At 55.8% G+C, this 20,367-nt stretch overlaps 1 protein-coding gene across 1 annotated transcript; it reads right to left on the bottom strand.

Moving 5' to 3' along the window:
• Positions 1-958: 958 nt before the first annotated feature.
• Positions 959-19,784, bottom strand: KATNB1 (katanin regulatory subunit B1; the record flags this gene model as incomplete). The annotated part of the gene is made up of 19 exons (XM_080703282.1): positions 959-1,091; positions 1,292-1,408; positions 1,641-1,715; positions 1,787-1,863; positions 2,141-2,290; positions 2,392-2,511; positions 2,638-2,705; positions 3,492-3,542; positions 3,870-4,000; positions 4,099-4,289; positions 4,417-4,567; positions 4,743-4,814; positions 5,253-5,368; positions 5,573-5,656; positions 6,191-6,232; positions 6,653-6,753; positions 12,162-12,279; positions 14,976-15,106; positions 19,745-19,784. The coding sequence occupies 19 exons, from the start codon at positions 19,782-19,784 to the stop codon at positions 959-961; spliced, it is 1,968 nt and encodes a 655-aa protein (XP_080559408.1).
• Positions 19,785-20,367: the final 583 nt, after the last annotated feature.

The following is a 20,367-nucleotide window of genomic DNA, read 5'->3' on the forward strand; positions in this document are numbered from 1 at the left end:
CAGTGGTCTCACCTCCATGCCACAGAATAGGCTGAGACTCTGGGAGCTTCAAAGACTTCTCCCAGCATCCCCAAACCACGCCTGAAGTTCTGACCTCACTGCCCATCTGCCCAGCCTTTCCTGTCTTCATCAAACTAGCCAAAGATGAACACAGCCTCCTCCCAGAGCCTCTAAGACCCCTGGTGCCCCAAGCAGCCCCCCATGGGGCTCCTCCCTGCTTGCCTGAGCTGCACTACACCCGCTGCCCTGGGAGGAGGAGGTGCTCCTCTTTAAGGATGGCGTGAGGCTGGCTCTGGCCCACCAACACTGGGGACTCCTGGAGGGACCGGAAGCTGTTTGGAGCCTGCAGGACTGGGCAGTTACCCTTTGGCCATGCCTCCGAGGCTGGAGTCCTGGCACCCTGCAGCATGCAGCTGTTGGGGCTGGGTTTACTGGCCTTTTGGGTCAAAGGACAGCTGGGAGTGTGTGGCTGAGCGTGCACTGGCCTCACCTGCTTCTCTAGCCCTGGGGGCTGGCGGCATCCTTCCCCAGTCTGAGCCTGCCCTTTGTGGTCACATCAGTTGCTCTGCTGCCCCCTGCTGGCCGCACAGCCAGGATCCCGGCCCCTGGTGCTTGAAAGGGAGTGACTAGCAGACAATCCTGGGCTGGAGAGCGGTGTGGTCATAGGATGCCCCTCTCACAAGGAAACCAGGAAATAGTTACAAATTTAATAAAATTTGCCTTATAAATTACAGCAGCAGCCCTAGGGCTTGGTTTGCTGCCCCAAGAAGCAAGAGTTGGACAGAGCGGGGCAGCTGTTACTGGAGAGGAAGTTGTCTCACAACTTGGGGCTGTGGAGTGGATCAGTGCCACTGTCTCCAGGATGGTGGTGGGGGCCAGGCAGAGGCTCACAGGCCAGTGGGTACACAGAGGACAGGAGGGGTGAGGCCAGGGCCCCCCTCCCCCCACACTTGGCTCCTCAGTCCAGACTGGCCATGAGCAGGTGCAGCTCACGGAAGGCACTGCCGTGGCGGCCACTCAGGCCCGACTTGCTCTTGACGAGGCTGCTGATGCTCTTGAGCTGCTTGTAGCAGAGCCTGCACTTGTGTAGCCTGTGGGCAGAGGGAGGCTGAAGAGGTCTCTGTGAGCCCACCCAGAGGAAGAACCCCCAGGCCCGGGACGCAGCCAGACCATTGAGGAAGCCCTGGCCGGCCCTGGGCCTCAGCTCCAGGTGCCCCATGCTCCGCTGTAAGCTATTCCAGCAGGCCATCGACATCTGCGCCCCAGCCCCATCACACACACCGGCCCTCACCTCTCCTCCCGGCTGATGTCCACACCCACAGAGGGTGGAGCTGCCAGGATGTCGGTGATCAGGGGCAGAAACCGCTGTAGGATCAGCTTCAGGGAGGTGCAGCCTGTCTGGACATAGCTTCAGGGGCAGACAGATGGATAGCGTCACAGACAGACCCAGAGCCACAGCCAGAAAGATTAGCATAGCGAGGTACACAGAGGTCAGTGAGGGGTGAGCAGGCGGGAGGCAGGCAGGCGCGCATGCACACGCACTCCAACCGCGCTGGGGTGTGGGGTGGGAGCATGCTTAGCCACCTCCTAGGATCCCTGGAGCACGCCCCCAACACACACATGCAGGCCGGGCTCCCTACCTCTCATACTTGCTCTGTAGAAGTTTCTCGATCTGCGGCAGCACCGTGGTACAGAGGTCCAGCTTCCACAAGGAGCTGGGGAGAGGCCAGGGTGGTGCCGTGAGGCCAGCCCTGACTGCCCTGCCCTGCCCCTCATGGCCACTTACGCTTTCTGGTTGACAATGTTCAGGAGGTCCACCACCACTGACAGGTCGTTGATGGCCACAGCAGAGTCCACTGATGTCTGCAAACAGAGCTCTGTCAGGGGTGGGCACGGGGCAGGGAGGTGTCATGATGGGGCTGGGTGTTCCCAAGACTGCACCTAAAACAGGGCAGGGCGTGGCCAGAGACTGGCTGCTCAGCGACAGCAGCTTGGGCCGTAATGCGGGAGGAGATACAGTCAGTTGCAGTGAGATCATGGGGCTCCCTGTCCCCCAGGGGCCCCTTCTCAGCTCTGCCCTAGGACCGGGCAGCAGGGGAGGGGTGGGAGTGGGGCCAGGCCCGGCAGGGCAGGTGCGTGCCTTGATGTCACCCGTGGTCCACACGGCCCGCACGGTGTCTAAGTTCTTGTGTCGGCTCGTGAGCACCACACACATGGTGTCATGGCCCTTGCGGATCTGCGACATGGCGTCCTCGTCCACCAGCTCCGCCTGCGGGGGGATCTTCACAGCCTATGTGGGACAGGCGTCCAGATGCAGGCCAGGTACCCGGACACTGGCACCGGAGCAGGCGGCACAGGTCTGCCCCGCCCCGTGGCTGGGTCCCCACTCACAGGCAGGAAGTCGGAGGCCTTCAGCCCGACGGGCTCGTTGCGCATGGCAGGGATGATGGCAGGCTCACCCTTGGGTGCAGGCGTGGATGTGACGACTGGGGGCCGGGGCAGGACCTCGAGCTATAGGAGTCAGGGGCTCAGCGAGCAGGTGGCTGGCACGATCCTCCACCCCACCTCCCGCCATAGGACTCCCCAGTGCTGGCTCAGGCCTCCAGCCCCACTTGACGCCTCTTCATGGGGACGTACATTTGGCACGGGGAGTTGCACGTCCGTGGCTGGGCTGGGCTTCACGGGCTCCTTCACTGTGGCTAAGTCTGGGGGCAAAGGGCAAAGACTGCAGGGTCAGGCCAGGAGCAGGGGCTGCTGGGAAGAGGGCAGGACTTGGGCAGCATTTGTAATGGGAAGGGCAGAGCAGGAGACTGGGGCAGCCCAGGAGGGGGCTGGGGAGACTGTCAGCAGGGTGAGGGTCCTGGAGAGGCTGAGGGCAGGGGCTGGGCCTGTCTCTTCCTGTACTCAGATCTGCTGTGACTGACACCCAGGAGTTCCAGGGCAATCTTGTCACTAGGAACGGAGGAGGGTGCAGTGGAGGAGCGAGGGTGGAGTGTGGACAGTGGACAGGAAGTAGAGGAAGAGGCCCTTAGGAAACCCAGCCTCAGGAGAAGAAAGGAGGTGGAGGAGAGGGATGCCATGGAGGACACGGGTCTCACCCCTGCCTTCTCCATCCTAAAACAGAACATATATCTTTCTAATCCCAAATGTCCAGGCAGGTCCTGGCCTCCTGGGCTGGTCAGACCTGTCCCAGGCCCTGGCCCCTCAGCCTCCTCCCTGTTCCTTCCCCTGGGGCCCTTGGGCCTCAGAGCCTCCCCCAGCCCCGATGAGGTGACTCGACTGTCCCCTGTGCACGTGCCCTCAGGCATGAGCCCTTGAAGGGGGCACCTGCCCACCTCACTCCTGCTCAGCCACCAGAAGTTGCCCAGGGCCCAGCACACAGCGGCGCTTTGGTCCAGCAGAGGGGGCCTAGGAGAGGGGCTCGTCAGGTGGTGGTTCACAAGGAGAGGACCACAGGGACCACCGCCCGAGGCCAGGCTGCCCACACTCACCGTCCTCTGGGGGTGCTGGGAAGGGCTCGCTTCTTCGGGGCGGCGTCCGGCCTACCAAAGCAAAGGGGGCTGGCTGAGCTCTCCTGGCCGGGCCCACCTGGGGCCTGAGGCTGAATCAGGATGTGGAGATGGAAGGCGGTTCCCAGGCACCTGCCCTGGGCCGCTGTGCCTGATGTGGTGACCAGGAGCCTTGAGCCCTTAGCAGGGACAGGGGGGGGGCACTGCATGGAGAGTGCCCAGGCTGCTACCCTCGGTTCCCTGGGAGCAGAGGCAGAGAGCCTGGAGGCCCAGAGGGCTGGGGATGAAGCTGAAGGGATGCCCTCCCTGAGGAAACCCTGGCCTCTGTCTCCAACAGGGACGCTGGGGCTGGGGGCTCACTGATGCTGTTCTTGGGCTGGAAGATCTCCGAGTATTCCTCAGCATTTTGGATCTCGGCCCTGGACTCCCGCTCGTCTTTGTCGTCCTCGCTGCTGGGGCTGCGGCGCTCACTCTCTGAGTTGTGCTTTACCCTGGGGCACAGGGCCAGCCAAAGGAAGGCAGGGCCCAGGTGAGGCCGGGGCTGGGCCTCAGCCTCCCGCACAGTGTCCTCCAGGGCCTGGGCACCCACCTCTGCGGCTTGCTGCAGGTCGTGCTGGGCCGCTCGTAGATGCGCCGGAGGGGGGCGCTGGGGTTGGGCAGCTGCTGCGTCAGGGGCTGGCTGTCCTGCACAGGGTCCTGGGCCACCGTGCCCGTCCTGGTGACCCGCGTCAGGTCCACCACATAAGAGGAGACGTTGCTCTGGGAGAAGGCCACGCCTATCTGCAGGAAGTGGCAGAGCTGGGGCCGGGGAGCAAGATCCTAGTAGGGTCGGGTGCGAGCGAGGGAGTCTGAGGTGGAGATGGGCAGGTGGCATGGAGGGGTGGGCAGTGGGCACCTCGGCTCTCACCAGCTGGTCATTGCAGATAGCCAGGTCGGCCACCTTGCCCCAGTTGACGAGGACCACGTCAAAGCAGCGCTCTGGCTCCCAGCCGTAGACACGCAGCGAGTCCTGGCAGCCACTGTATAGGCAGCAGCCATCAGGGTTGAAGAGGACGCTCCTGGCCAAGTAAGAGTTGGCAGTGGGTCCTGGGGCACTCGGCCTGAACTCTACCCCAAGGAATCGTGGTAGCCCAGGACAGAGATGAACACAAAGTAGAGACGGGGAAGGACCAGGCACACCCGCATCCCGCTGCCCAGGAGGGCCTGGGCCCACCCACTCCACTGCTTGCCTACCTGACCGGCCCTGGCTCCCCTTCGATGCAGCTCACCACCTGGAATTTCTCCAGGTCCCAAAAACGTATTGTTCTGTAAAGATAGCCACTTTGTGCTGGGAAGCCAGCCCCCCATCCTGGCCCCTAACCCAGGCAGCTGCTTCTTTCCAGACTCCTCTCCCCCCAGGGCCACTGAGAGCAATGTGGAATGGGGTGGGGCGGAGGCTGGCCCTGCATGGTCAGAGGGTGAGGGCTCAGCAAGGGGTGTCCGTGATCTAGGCTGACAGGATGGCCTTGCCTGCTGGGCTGGCTTCCAGCTGTGGGCCTCCCTGCACTGTGGGTCTTGGGTCCTGACACACCCATGACGCACAGGCCCAGGACACAGGGTCTGGGATGCAGAGCCATGGGGTGAGGAGATGGGACCAGGGTCCAATGTCTCCATGTTCATCAGGCACATCCCACCCAAGACAGGGAGAGAAGACAGAGAAGGCGAGGGGCAGCAGTTGTGGTCAATGTGTCTTCTCTTTCTCACCTGTCAGAGCTACCGGAGGCCAGGAGGTATTCATTGGGGTGAAACTCCACCACGTTGACAGGCCCCGTGTGACCAGGGAACTCAGACATCATCTTGCCAGCAGTCAGATCCCAGAGCTGGGGACAGGTGAGTAGAGGTCACGCCTAGGCCAGAACTTTGGCTTCCCACTCACCCTCTAATCCAGCCCCAGCCCTGTCCCAAGCTGCCTTTCCCTCTGCACAGGCATGGGCACAGGAGGGATCATCACGAGAAGGGAGGAGGGCCAGCCTGGAAGTGACCAGCAGGCCTTAGACCTTGAGCCCAGGCCAGGCGAAAGCTACCTTCACCGTATGGTCGTCTGCGGCCGATGCCAACCACTTCCCGTCAGGGCTGAAGCGGAGACACCTCACGGCCTGGCTGTGGCCCTGAGGAGAGAAGACAAAGCACCAAGCTCACCGAGGGCCTGGCCTCTCCCCAGCTCCTCCACCCCTGCCCCAACGGTGCCTTCCTGGGGAACAGGCACAGAGGGGACCCGTGGTCACAGTCGGGAGATGTCGGAGAGGGACACTTCTCTACGTGTGGCCAGGGACTCCTAGTCCTGCAGGGCTCCAGGAAACAAGATGGCATGGTCATGTCATTTGGGAAGCATTGCATTTTACAGCCTCTCTTGAAGAATTTTACGCCCTCTTTAATGTTAAAGGCGCTGAAAACCTTCAAAAATAATTCTTTGTTAAGCACAGTGCTGCCAAACTCTTGTGATGAGGAATCCCCTTCGCCTAATGACGCCAGTTACCTGCCAGGGTACAGAGCAGTTTGATAAGACAGGCTCTTGGGGATGGGTGGAAAGCCAGGAGCCCATGTGGACCACCCAGAGCCACTCCCGCACCCCTACAGACCCATGTTACATGCCCTCACCCACGATGGACAACAGTCCCTCGCTGCCAGGGGTGCGTCCTTACCCTGTACCGGAAGACACAGCCTTTCCTCCTGATGTCCCAGAGCTGTGAGGGAGAAGCAGAGGGGCAGGGGCAGGAGAGGTCAGGACCAGTCCTGGAGCCTGGGCCAGGGGCAGTGTGCATCCTGAGCAGAGAGGGGGCTCTGGGGCTCTCCAGGTCATGACGGCCACCGTGACAGAGGCCTGGAAACTGTAACCCCTCCTAAGTAGCCGGGGTTACAGGTGTGTCACACTGTGCCCAGCAGACAGCAACCACCTCTATCATTACTTAAGTCCCCTCAGAATGTATCACACACCCCCTCAAGTTGGGCGAGCTGAGGCCAAGTGCTTGGCAAGCACCAGCAGTGCCCCTTCCCCAGGAGGGTGTGGACGCTGCGAAGGGAGGGTGCCCAGACACGGGAGGAAGCCCATCCCTCACGACAGTCCTGCTGCTGCCAGGAGGAGACACAGGCAGAACGGCACACACCTTGATGTTCGTGTCCTGGGAACCTGAGGCCACAAACTCGCCATAGGGGTGGAAATCCAGGCTGCAGATGTTGGCTTTGTGTCCCATGAGTGTGCGAAGAACTAACAAGGCAAAGGAAAGCAGAGAGGATGGTGTGAAGGCCAAGGGGGTGGGCAGAGCGGGCTGCTGGGCTCATCTGCATGTTTCAGGGCTGAATGCACAGAAAACCAACACGCAGAGCTTAAAAATAGGGCTCAACCGGACTCCCACGGCCTAACAACTAGCTTCTTTTCTTTCTTTCTTTCTTTTTTTTCTTTTTTTTTTTTCTTGCAGTACCGGGGATGGTAGAACCCAGGGGCGTTCTACCACTGAGCTACATTTTATGTAGCTTTTTATTTATTATGAAGCAGGGTCTAAGTTGCTGAGGCTGGCCTCACACTTATGATCTTCCTGCCTTGGCCTCCTAAGTAGCTGGGGTTACAGGTGTGCAACACTGTGCCCAGAAGACAGCAACCACCTCTATCATTACTTGAGACATCCCAAAATGTATCACACACCCCCACAGCCTGTGTCTCTGTGCCAGTGTGCTCCCACATACGCAAAGCCCCAGAGGCAGCAGAGCCGGGCAACTGCACTCAGCTTGGGCCCTGCAGCCGTGGAAACTGCTGCCTGCAGGGCAAACATGCTACTCAAGACCCAAGACCGTGCCAAAGAGAAATCAAGAGAGAGATTCCAGCCAGGAAATACAGTTGGAGAGAGAAATCCAGGAGGGTGTTATGGAGGAGGCCGTGTCTGAACAGATGTCAGAGGACGAGGTACGCCGCTGGGTAGACAGATGTGGAGGGCCTGTCTGGTATTTCTGGGTGACGCCTATCCGTGGGATCTTTAGGGTGGCCACGAGGTCAAGTGGAGGGGCTGTGGAAAGGGAGAAGAGGCAGAGAGAATATGGCCAGGGGCGGACTGATCACCACCGCTGCCCTAGGAGCCACATCCACCCGCTACGGTCTGGCAGATGGCTCCAGCTGAGAGGCAAACCTGTGCTACCATCTTGAAGTGCTCTCTACCACCACTCAGATTTGTCTCACAGGTCTTCCTTTTGGAAGATTTATACTTCTGCTGTCTGCCCGTGGGCACTGGGAGCCAAGAGGCGGAGTCCAGCCATCTTCAGGTTTGAGCCAACGTGGGGTAGTACGTTCTCTGTTGCAGGAGGTGCCCAAGACGGCAGAAGTAACACTTCATGAGCAGGAGCATGGAGGTCTGAGCACTGGGTGAATAAATGAATTCTCCCGTGTGATCTTCTCCATCCCTCAACAACAGGCCAGGGGCTTGGGAGGCAGGCAAAACCGGAAGCAGTGCCGGCTCTTCTCCTGGCTGGCGGTGCGGCCCTGGACACGCACTCTCGTGGAGCATCGAATTGGGTCATGGTCAGAAATGAGTCAAAAAAGAACATAAAGTGCCAGGCGTGGGCCTGACACATGCCAAGTGCCCAATAAATGCCGGCTATAATCATTCCCGCTGATTTCTTCCCACGGAAGGTCTGCCTTCAGCTTCTGGTCTGACCATCTCTCCTCCTCAGGCCTGGGAGCACCTGTCCTGCTTCTGCCTCCTCTGGCCTCTGTGATGATGCACTACCCAGGGCTCTGGCCACGTGGGGACCTCCCCTGTCTCCAGGACGCCCACCGAGAACATTTCCGGTGTTCAGGAGGCTGAGCAATTTCACTGCGTTAGGTCACCAGGTCTCTCTGACCACACCAGGAGGTAGGCAAGGGCCGAGGCTTACAGGGTGCAACAGCCTGGCTGAAGCTGAACAGCAGGGTGCAGGCGGGAAGCAGGGCCGGGCTCCGCAGCAGCAGCATCCCCCTCCTCCACCTCAAGTCCGCCATAGCTGCTGGTGCAGGCAGGTACACGTCAGAGCAGGATGAAAGGGAGCTGTTGTCATCATCCACCTTGGGGACAAAGGCCGCTGTTCCATCTAGCTTAAGTGTTTTCTGTAGCAGGCCCTGCTAGGCACTGGAGCCGAGACTATACCTCCCTTACCCCAAGGAGTGACAGGACCCTGAGCCACAGTCTCCTTGCTCTCAGCGCATGTGCTGCCGAGAGTTCGCATCGTCTTGCTGGCCGAGGTGTCCTTAGGCACAGGCTGCTCAGGCTGCACACTGGCTCCTACTCCTGTCCCCACCAACCTCCACCTCCAGCTTTGCATCCACAGCAAGGATTCAGAAATACCAGCCCGCCCCCACAGGCCGTGGTGGGCCGCACCCTGCCCTGTGTTTTCCTGTGGGATCCACCAGGCTGACCCGCCCTCGCCCTCTGGCTGCACCGTGGAGAGCTGGCAGGACCACATTCTTCTGGGATGACTTCTGCCCTTGCTCATCTGCCCCAGGTGATGTGGGGCTCAGACACAGGATCCAGAGGTTGCAGACTGGAGGAGCACCTGGGTCTGTCTGTCCCACGTGGGAACCTTCAAGTCCTCCCAGTGGAGCAGCTACTTAGCCTCTGCTCAGCACATCTGTTTCAGGGCAACCATGTTACAGTGACTCTTAGAACTCTTCTGCGCCCGCTTCAACAGGCCTCTTGTCACGGTCATGCTCTGGCAAGCGCGATGGATGTTGGTCTGAGGTGCCAGCTCTGCTCTGAGGGTGAGCTTCTGAGAACCCTCCAACTCAGTGGTAGAGCAGGGGGCACTGGGATGGGAGACTGACACGAGGATCCAAGTCCAGCTTCCTGCAGCCCGGGGCCTTTCCCAAACTCGGTGTCCTTTCCAGGCCTCAGCTTATTCATCTGCCAAGTCAGGGGCCCTGACAACCTGGTTTGACATCAGAACTGCTTGAAAGCTTACTGAAGCTAGACTTGGGGCCCACCCCACTACCAAATCAGGTTCTCAGGGGTGTGGTGTGGGCCATGTGTTTACAATGGGCTCCTTGCGCAGCGTCCGCCGCAGGAGCCCCCAGCTCCCCAGTTCTACTCCATGGCCACCAGTAGTTGCTCACATTTCCCTTATGAGCAAGACGCTGTAGCCGAGGTAGCCAGGCAGGGGCACGGGGCCTTGGCTTCCTGCTTTGGCCCTTGCTCTTCAGTGAGTCTCAAGTGGCTGTTGGTAACCACTGGGCTTCGGGTCCAGGCAGAGGCTGGCCACTTCCCGCCCCAGCTGGTCTACCTTCTGTCAGAGCCCACCATCCTGCACCCACCACTTCTCAGCCCGCCGAGTCCAATGATGTCCACACACAGCAGGCCCGGGCCCGGGTGTGGCCAGTAACTGGAGCATGTGCTAGATGCAGGGCAGGCAGCTATCTGTCATCAGAGGGGTCCTGGGGCTGTTGTTCTTCAAAAGACCTTACCAGTGGGCAAGCGTCACTCCAGAAGCCCAGGGGCACCCTGGTCTGGGATCATCACGAACAAGAACACTGTTCTCGAGCAGTGAGCCTCAGTGTTGGGCACACATGGCTGCCGTCCCACAGAAGATACAGAGCATGTGTCAGATGAGAGGCCTAGGAAAGCTGTGTCGTCTCAGCCAGGCACAGAGGCTCGGTCTGGAAAAGTAGCCTCGACCAAATCTGCACTCTCCCTAGCTGTGGTAGGTGGCCTCCAGCATGGCATGCCCGGAGGCCCAGGCCAGAGCTGCCGAGCAGCAGCACTCTGCAGGCGCTATCTGGATCTCCAGTGCTGGCCTGCACAGTGTTCTGCAAAATATGTTGAATTCGATGTCAACCCTGCAAGGCAGGTGGATTCCACATACATTTCCAGGTTTGTGACAAGTCCACGGAGCTGGCTGCACTGTACCAAACTGTCATTTGGCAAGGGCCACTGAGCCTGAGAGGCAGCCCCACTTGCAGAGAAGGCGAGGCTCTCTTGTGATCCAAAATTAAGGGTGTGAGTTTCCAAACTGAAAGGACCCAGTGAAGCCCCAGCTCAAGGATGAAAATAACAGTCACACCAAGGATCATGGTGGCGAAATGTCAGAATGCTGGGATACAGACCCTACAGGCTCAGGAGTGGGGAGAGAGGGAGGGAGGAAGCAGATCCCATGCAAAGGACCCAGCATGAGGACCGCAATGGTTCTATGGCAGCCCTGGAACCTAAAAGCCAGGGAGCCATGCCCTCACAATTCTGAGGGGAAGTAAGTGGGACCCAGGGCAGCAGAGACAGAGCGACGCGGAGGTCCAGGGTACAGGAGGGCCGCAGGCCAAGTGCTCCTAGCCACTAGGACCTGAGGAACAGAGCTCCAAGAAGAGACAGCTGGATTATGGGATGGGCTTGAAGCAGACAGGAGGAACTTTACATTTCTGGTAGAGAATTTGTGATGAAGAGGTAACAGGAATGTAGAAAACACACAGATGAGAAAAAGGAACAATTATTAAACTCCAGGGAAATATAATCAGTTGTTAATAGTACTCATGCAGTGTTACAACATAAACATATTTAAATAGTGGCTTTGAGATGATGGGAAGAGAAATGTGAGAAATGTGAGCTAGAGGTAGCTGTGAGAGCCAGATCCCCATCTTCCATAAGAGGAGGGCAATATTTAATGTATACATTTAACAAAATCAAAAGGAAGATAAAAGAGAAATTACAGTGCCACCTTGTTGTTTACAAAAGCACAGAAAGAGCTGGGAATGTAGCTCGGTGGGAGAGTGCTTGCCTAGCATGCACAAGGCCTTGGGTTTGATCCCCAGCACCATTAAAAACTAAGATGAAAAATATTAAAACTCAGGCATGGCAGTGCACGTCTGTAATTCCAGTACTTGGGAGGCTGAGACAGGAGGACCACAGGTTTGTGGCCAGCCGCAGCAATTTACTGAGGCCCTTGGCAATTTAGCAAAATCCTATTTCAAAATAGAAAAACAAATAGGGAAAATTCCCTTGGGTCCCATCCCCAGCACCACACAGTTAGATGATAGATAGATAAATAAAAAGAGAAAGAAAAAGGAAAGAAGGAAGGAAGAGAGGGAGGAAGGAAGGAGTTGGGAATTGGTACAAGGATAGGTAAAGGACCGATAGCTAAAGCAGGAAACAAAGGAGGAAGGAGCTGGCAAAGGTTTCTGCTTTCCATCATGATTAATCCTAGAATTATCTGCACTTGACTTTTAAACTATGCATTAAGTCTACCAAGGTGAACACTAAATTCAAGTGAACAGAACACAAGCATCAGAGCTCAGGTTGAGGGGGGCAGCCCCGAGCTGGGGCCTGTGCTCCCCAGTTCTTCACAGCTCCCCTTACAGTGTCTACTGCTCATCCGTGTGTCCTGCGGGGCCCATAGTGGGATCTGACTTCCAGGTTCTGAACACACACACACCCACACACGCACGCACGCACGCACGCATCTGCCCATCCACATGGCTGTTCATTCAGACATTTCTTGGGCACCTCCTCAGTTGCCCAGTGTTCAGGGGACCGCAGTGCAAGCCGCCACCAGGCTAAGGGGTGGATGGGCACTGCACCATCTGGCCAGTGCTCTAGGAGCAAAGCACACGGGCTTCCTGGAGGAAGTGGTACAATGACCTGAGCACAAGACAGCAGCTTGGAGGCCTACTTTTGGCAGCTTCCAGGTCCCAGACGCGGATGGAGCCCGACTGGGAGCCGGCCACAATGAGCTCCTCAGGGGTGTTGAGGCGGACACTCTCCACTGGGGACGTGTGACCCGTGAGGCTCTGTGGAGAGAGGGCGGCAACTTCAGTGCACTGCAGGGACCCCCACCACCGCAGCTTCTGTCCCCAGTTCGGGCTCCTGGAGAAAGACTTCAAAGAGAAGCAGCTAACACAGGGAGGTTGCTCCCCAGGGCCATGCCAGGCTCCTGGCAGCCATTTCTGTATGGCTGTTTTTTTTCTGCCTCAGCTCCAGGGCTAAAAGAGCCAAGCCAGCCGGGTGTGGTGGCGCGCGCTTGTAATCCCAGCATTTGGGAAGCTGAGACCAGAGAGGATCACAGTTCACGGACAGCCTCAACTACTTAGCCCTCAGCAATTTAGTGAGACCCTGTTTCAAAACAAAGAATACAAAATAGGGCAGGGGGTATAGCTCGGAGGTCAAATGCCCTTGGGTTCCATCCCAGACCTACAAAAACATAAAAATAAAAATAAAAAATAAAAGAGCGAAGCCCAAGTCATCTTCCACCCCCCCACCCCATCCGAGTACAGGCATCACCCATAGAAATGGCCCTGGGCCCCCTGGAGGGGAGCAGCTGGCCAAGCTGGAGGGAGTCCACCTGCCCTCCAGGCTCTCCCATCTCCACATCTGCCTGGCGCAGCCCCTTGGTGAGGGGCGCGTGGCAGGCATGGATCTCGCCCCTCTGGGTGCCTGGCTGCCCACCCAGTGGGGGAGCCTCCCATGGAAGCCAGAGGCTTGGGAGTGACTCTACAAAGGGACAAGTGGGTTCGCCCAATCCAAGCTGGGCAGGGCTGCGCTCTGAGGGCGGGAGGTGCTGGCATCTCTGGCTTCTGGAAAAGAGGCTGGAGCCTGAGGGTCCGTCATTCCCTGCCTGGTGCTGGCCACCCCACAGCACAGTGGTGACTCCATCAGTTTGCTCAGACAACATTCCCACTGGAGGGGGAGGGAAAGCTGCTTCTTAGCAGAAGTACCTAGAGACCCGGTAGTTACAGGAAGCCTGTGTGACTCCAACCAACTCTGGTGGGCGTCTAGATGGACACAAACTCCGGGAAACACAACCGGGCAAAACCCGCCCACAATGGAACCTCCTGCCCCAGCCTAGTATGTGCCACCAAACCCGGCTGCAGGGACTCTTCTGAACATGAGATCTGAGACTACATAAATGCCCATCCTGGGAAACTGATTAGCTAAGCAGTAGTAAAACTATCTGCCATAGAAATAAATGAGGCAACTGTTTAAACATAATAAAGATTAATTCCCATGATACTTTTAGGTGAAAAAAGACTAAGGATGGTACATATAGTATAATACCATTTATATAAAAAAGTAGGAGAGGGGCACAGATATACTTATTTGTTCAATTATATATAAAATAAATCTAGATGATTACAAAAAGAGTTTGGAGCCATGGTGGTTTCCAGGGAAGGATATAGCAGCCGGGCAAGGGAGAAAGACTTCGCTCTTCGTCCTCTATCTTTTGGATGCTGAGACATAGGAGTATCTCACATTTTCAAAAGTATATGAAAATGGAGGGCTGGGTATATAACTTGGTGGTAGAGTGCTTGCCTAGAATTTGCAAGGCTTTGGATTTAATCTCCAAAGCTACCAAAAAAAAAAAAAAAAAAAAAAAAAAAGGAACGTGTGCAGAGGGAGTACCAGGAACACGCCTTCCCAGGCATGAGACACTGAGCGGCCCGAGTGCCTGCTCTGAGGATGGGCGGGGAGGGCAGGTTCCTATGCTGCTGTCTAGAATGTACATTGATTTTTAGAGGGTAATTTGGCGATATGTTCTGAAAGCTCTTTTTAAAAAGTGCACATCCATGGATAAAATGCAATGACCACAGATCCGCAAAAAGGTCTGGTGGAAGAAGACGTCAGCGGTGTGGTCTACCAGAGCCCCAAATGGCAAGAGCCTTGGTGCAGATAACAGGGTGTGGCTAAGCTAATGACGGTTCATTCCTATAATGGAATACCAGGGAGCCATTAAAATCTGTGTTGTAAAAGAATATTTGTTGACATACAAAAGTCCTCAAAACATTGTTACTCTAAATAAGCCAGGTTACACAATAAGATAGCATTCTGGAGATGTATTTTTATAATAGCTATGTGTATCTATGTGTTTATGTGTCTATGTATTTGTATATACAGGTGCGGACACACAGGTACCTGTATGTGTATCTATCTCAGCAACTAGAAAGGTATGGACCAAAACACCAACCGTGGAGGTCTTTGGAAAACAGAGCTGTCTGTAATGTGTATCTTTCCCATTCTTTATGCTTTCCTGCTTTGGAAAGCAGTTTCTAGCACTGAATATGGTTGTGTAACTAGGAGACACTGCTCTTAAAGAACTGGCTTCCTAACCAGAAGTAACTGGGTCCCCTCAAATCCTTTTTGTGGACAGAGGTGAGAAATGAATCAAAATAAACATCACCACCCCCAGTGTCAGACAGGCAGGTGGGGAGGACCTTTCATCTCGGCCACAGGCCCAGGGCTTATCTGGACTTTGCCATGTAGACTCGGGAGTTGTGTTACCCTGGCCAGGTGGCTCCCCCATTCTTGAGGGCTGGCCACTGTCCCAGCCAGCCTGGGCCCTCCACAGCCAGGGCAGCACTGACGTGTGCTGTGCCCACCCCTGCCTGGGCTGGGGCCCCCAGAAGACAGGATTCCTTGCACTCAAAGGTCCTGCTCCAGGCCCCAGCCTGCGCACCGCACAGTCCCCTCCCAGCCTGTGTCTTGGGCTCACCATGATACAGTTAGGCTTGTTGATGGACCACAGGTTGACTCGGCAGTCGTCCCCGCCTGTGGCCAGCAGCCGCCCGGAGGCTTTGCCCAGCACCAGTGAGGACACATTGCTGGCGTGGGCGACGATCTCCTCTACACAGGGAAGGAGAGGGAGAAGGCAGTCAGGAGGCCTGGACGAAGCCACACAGAGGAGATGCCCTGCTCAGCCCCCAGCTCTGCAACCTGAAACTGACACAGCTCCTGAGCTGAAGGAGCAGCAAGAGGGCGGCGTGTGGGCCCGAGACCGAAACGACGGTCTCAACTTCAGTCAGTCTGGTCCTTCCCTCTGTCTCCTGATTTTCACCTTCTGCATACCAACTGGTAATATTTACAGTCAGCCCTCTGTATGTGCAGATTCAACCAACTACTGATTGAAACTGTTAGAAAGGACGTGTATACACACTGAACATGGATAGACTTTTGTTGCGTTGTTGCTATTCCCTAAGTAATATAGTGTAACACTTATTTACACAGCACATACAACAACGAGGTATTATAAGTAATCTGGAGATGATTTCAAGTGCATGGAAAGATGTGATAGATCCTACACTCTGTCATTTTGTATAAGGGACTGGAGCATCTGTGGATTTTGACACCCACACACAGGGGTCCTGGAACCAAGCCTACCTAGATACTGAAGGATGACAAAAACTCAACTTTTAAAATTAACTTGCTATTTTCACTTACCTTTGTCTTAAGCAATACTCTCTATTGATATGCTCCTGGTATTTTCTTCATGATACAAAAAAATTAAAATAAAAAGAGAGGGCACTAGCTAAGTGCCTTCTCACCATGCGTATACACAAGTGCTTCGGGATGTAATTTCAAGACGACTCAAGTCAGCTCCAGGCGGGCTGTCCCCAGGCGAGCTCAGACAGGGCTTCGGCTCACGTTATCGGTCCTCAGGTGCCAGGCTGCGCTCTGCCGGCTGCTCTTGTAGAGCCATGTGAGCATCCCCTCTAAGGGCCACAATGGGCGACAACAGGGCCTGGCCCGCGGGGTGGCTGTAGCTTCACTAGAACCTGGCTCCAAGCTGCTGCTTGTGGGTGGTAGGCAGACTAAGAACGAGGGGCCACAGGGGCAGGGAGACACAGGTTGGCCCCACGAGGAGGGCGGGGGTGGGGTAAGGGCTGACCACACAGAGCGGGAGATAAGGCCCGTGAGTAGCCACCAGGGCCTCTGGCCTGGACTGTGGGGCCGTGATGGGGGCTACAGATGTGCACCCTGGGAGGCCTCGTCAGGGCTCTGAAGGGAACGAAACACAGGTGAGGAACCAAGTGGCGGCCAGGCCTCTAAGTCAGTCGCTGGGTAAGTTCCTCCTGGGAACCAAGAGGGGAGATAGATCCCTCCACACAGGCAAAGGAAAACCCCAAGGTGCCGACGCCCAAAGGCACCTGGGAGGCCTGCTTGGGTAACTCGGAGGAAAAGGTTTGTGTCATGGCCCTTCCTCCACCCTGGCTTTACCTCCACCCTGGGTGGCTGGTATGAGCCCAGGGAAGCCAGGCAGCCTGGCTCCGAGCAGCTAGCAAAGACCTCAGGGATGACACCTCCCTACACGCCCTGGCCAGGGCAGAGCCCCAGCACCCAGCCGCAGCCAGGGCAAGTTCTGTGCTGGCCCAGACATCAGCCTGGGCATTGGAGACCATTTGTAGATCTGAGGGAGCTGAGCCCCCTTCTAGTCCCCATCTAAACCACAGAGCCTCTGGACCCTGGGGACAGATGACCGGGGCCTCTGGCCGCAGGCGCCTGTTTGTCCAGGAGCTTCTCCTGACCCAGCAACAGGGCAGCCCCCTTCTCCCTTGAGCCCTGTCTTCTCCTCTATAGTCACGCGGTCAGCACGGCCTTCTCCCTGGAGGCCTCTCTCAGTCTGCCCCGGCCCTTACCCTTTCCACTGAACCTTACTGGGCCTTAGGACTGCTGTCCCTGGAGACTGCCATTAGTACCTAACTGAAGTATTTCCAGGGTGCCTGCTCAGCCTGCACTGGGCAGCTGTGGAAAATGAGGGAGTTGGCTCCTGCCTTTAGGCTCCAGTGTGATCAGCTGGTTCCTGGACAGGGCATGGAGCTAGAAGAACCACAGACTTGGGGGAAAGAGGTTCCTCTCCTCTACCAGCCTGACCAGGCACTGATAGGAGCCCATGGGGATGGCGGGGGCCACCAGCAGTGAAGGCAAGGGCGCTGGCCAAGACTCCCCCTTTGGCCTGGCTTAAAGGACATCTACCAGCAATGGCCGCCCATGCGTGGGTACCTGATATAATGCAAAGAGATCACAATCCTCAGTCTGTTGGCAGGCCATGGTACAGCTGCTGCTCACCCTGTGGCGCAAGCGCACACCAGTTTCCCAGTCTCTGGTGGTATATAACGTGTGCCACACATACTGGCTAAAGCCAGGGACCACTCTGTGTTCTGGCCAGAGGTGCTGAGGACTTGCATCCTAGATAGAAGATGAGAACTGGGCTTCAACAGCCCCATGTTGGCCAAACATCTTTTGATCCTCACTAGATTCTAGAGGTGCCAGGAGTCAGAGGCCACATGGCCTTGGGCTCTTCAGACAGTTTAAACTCAGGGAAACCTCTGTGCACATAAGATGGTCAGCAGACGCCCAGTATGCCTGGTCATCCCCCCCACCACACACACACTTAAATACTCTGATGGCTTGGTCTTCCCTTTAAGATAAAGCCAGAAGAGCTGGGGTCCTACAGACATGCAGTTCTGGCTCACGGCTCACGCAGCTTCCAGCATCCCCTGCCTCACCCTCCACCCTGATCACTCAGTCAAACGGTTAAAGCACATGTGCCAGTTTGGTACTAGAGAAGAACTGGAAGTGGGTGGATGTGGTGATCCAGTTCCTGCCAGTTGCTTCTCCAGGCTGAGATACCCTTGTACAGCAACCTTGGCTGTTTTGTCCACTGCAACCTCCCCAGTGCTGGCTCTACGCTCAAGAAAGACCAACTGTTGAAGAAATGGTACAATCCCAATAAATATGAGGCCACTCTGTCAAAGTATCACCATACTTTGGGGAGGCATGAAAAGGTTCTCCCAGAACACTAGGGCTTTGGAGAATAATATAAAAATGCCCAGACCTCTCACTTTACAAATGATGAAACTGAGGTCCAGCAAAAAGCTTTGCCCAGGATCTCATGATTAAAACGTGATAAAAGCCAGGTGTGGTGGCACAGGCTTGTAATCCCAACATTCGGGAGGCTGAAACCAGAGGATTGCGGTTCGTGGACAGCCTCAGATACATAGTGAGGCCCTCCGCAACTTAGTGAGACCCTGTTTCTTTTTTTTTTTGGTGGTACTGGGGGTGGAACCCAGAGGCTTTCTACCTCCGGGCTATACTCCCAGACCCATTTTATATTTTATTTGGAAACAGGGTCTCACTAAGTTGCTGAGGTTGGCTTCGAACCTGCGCGATCCTCCTGTCTCAGCCTCCCAAGCGCGGGGATTACAAGCATGCGCCACCACGCCCGGCTCGAGACCCTGTTTCAAAATAAAGAATAAAAATAGGGCAGGGGATGTGGCTCAGAGGTCAAATGCCCCTGGGTTCCATCCCCAGAGCCGCAAAAAACCAAAACAAAACAAAACAAAAAAGTGATGGAGCCTTATCCATGCTCCTGAAAACAGCCAGGGACAGCTCACTCCAGAGGGTAAGAACACATCAAATCTATGCCAACAAGTCCTACCTGGGGTAGGGCCCACCAGGGTGCCAACATATACAGCAGTTCTCCAAACATGATCTGGGGCCTTTAGGATCCTCAAGATCCTTTCGCAGGGTTCAAAAAGACACAACTGTCTTCTGAATAATACTAAGATGGTATCTGCCTTTTGTACTCTCATCTGCTCACAAGCCTACAGTGGAGCTTGTGAGCTCCGCAGGGCACATGTCCATAGGATGTCAGTTCTTCTGGCTTTATCTCTAAGAGAAGACCAGGAGATATGCCACATGTGATGACATCATCACTAGCGCTGTATTGATTATATCCTATTCATGAGCTTTAAAACATCTGTGCTCGCTGGGTGCGGTGGCCTATGCCTGTAATCCCAGTACTTAGAAAGCTGAGATAGGAGGATCACAGGTTCAAGGACAGCCTCAGCAAGTAGTGAGACCCTCATCAACCTAGTGAGGCCCCTGTTTCAAATTAAAAATTAAAAAAATCGGGCTGGGGGTGAAGCTCAGAGGTAGAATGTCCCTGGGTTCAATCCTCAACATAAAAAAAAAAAATCTGTGTTAATTTGAACTTGATAATATGGGTGATGTTGATGGGGTGTGCTCATGCTGTTAGACTCCAGAGCCGTCAGCATCCCTAGGCCTACCTCTCACCCCATACACTTTCTCCCACTTCTATTTCAGGATGCTTTCGTCAAATAAAGAAAGTTTGATTTACAAGAGGTCTGAAATAACTAGAATATCTTTCAGGATTTCTCACCCCATTCTCCCTGTCACCCTGACTTGAAACCCTGTGCTAAGTGCTTTCCTGCGCTCAGGATCTCACTTTGATTCATAGCAACTATAGAGCATGGCAAGGAAACTGAGCCGCAGGTTAAGTCACCTGCCCAATGTCACCATCCAACTAAGAAGAGCCACAGCCATGCTTTGTCTCTTCGCCTATCTTACGAGGCCTGAGAGCCTCCTCCGGTGCCAAGGAGACAAAGCTGCAGGTCCAGGCTGCCCAGCAATGAGCAGCTAAAAGAGTAAGTGAGGTGAGAAAGAAAAGTGAAAACTACTCACGCAACTTCCAGGCTGTCTTCGTGACCACAGGGGTGGCCATCCTTCAGGGGCTGGCACCTGACGCCCCACCGACAAAATGGACTGTCCTTCCCTGTGGGGTGGGGGTGGATCCCCCCCAGATCCACCAATCAAGTTGGCAGAGAGTTCCCACACATCCAGGCAGAGGGAATGCCTCCTCTCCTGACCCGAGACTGCCTGGTGGTTTTAAATCATCCACAACAGCAACAGCAGCAGCCTGTGTGCATCTGTCAGGGTCCCGGATCATGGACTATCAGGCTTGGGCCATCTCAACTCAACACCAGGCTAGAATACAAACAGAGGTGATGGCTTGTTAGGAAACACTTGGTAAGAGCTGCAGCTCCCTGGATTACCAAGGCCACTTAAGAAAAACGGACACACACCAAAGTTGCAGGAGGTACGCTGCAAATTGGGGTTGTGAATAGGCAGAGGGGACGCCTCAGGCGAGGTGACTTAGAGCACAGAGAAAAAGGTCCTCCCAGAGGCTGAGATAACAGGAGGCAGCTCTGCTGCAGGATGCTGGCAGCCGGAGATGCAGCAGCTGCAGTGGGGCGGGGAAAACCACGTGTCTGCAATTCACATAGGTTTCTGGGAATCACCGTTTT

Source organism: Muscardinus avellanarius (genome assembly GCF_963383645.1).
Source record: "Muscardinus avellanarius genome assembly, chromosome: 10".
In the NCBI taxonomy this organism is placed as follows: Eukaryota; Metazoa; Chordata; class Mammalia; order Rodentia; family Gliridae; genus Muscardinus; species Muscardinus avellanarius.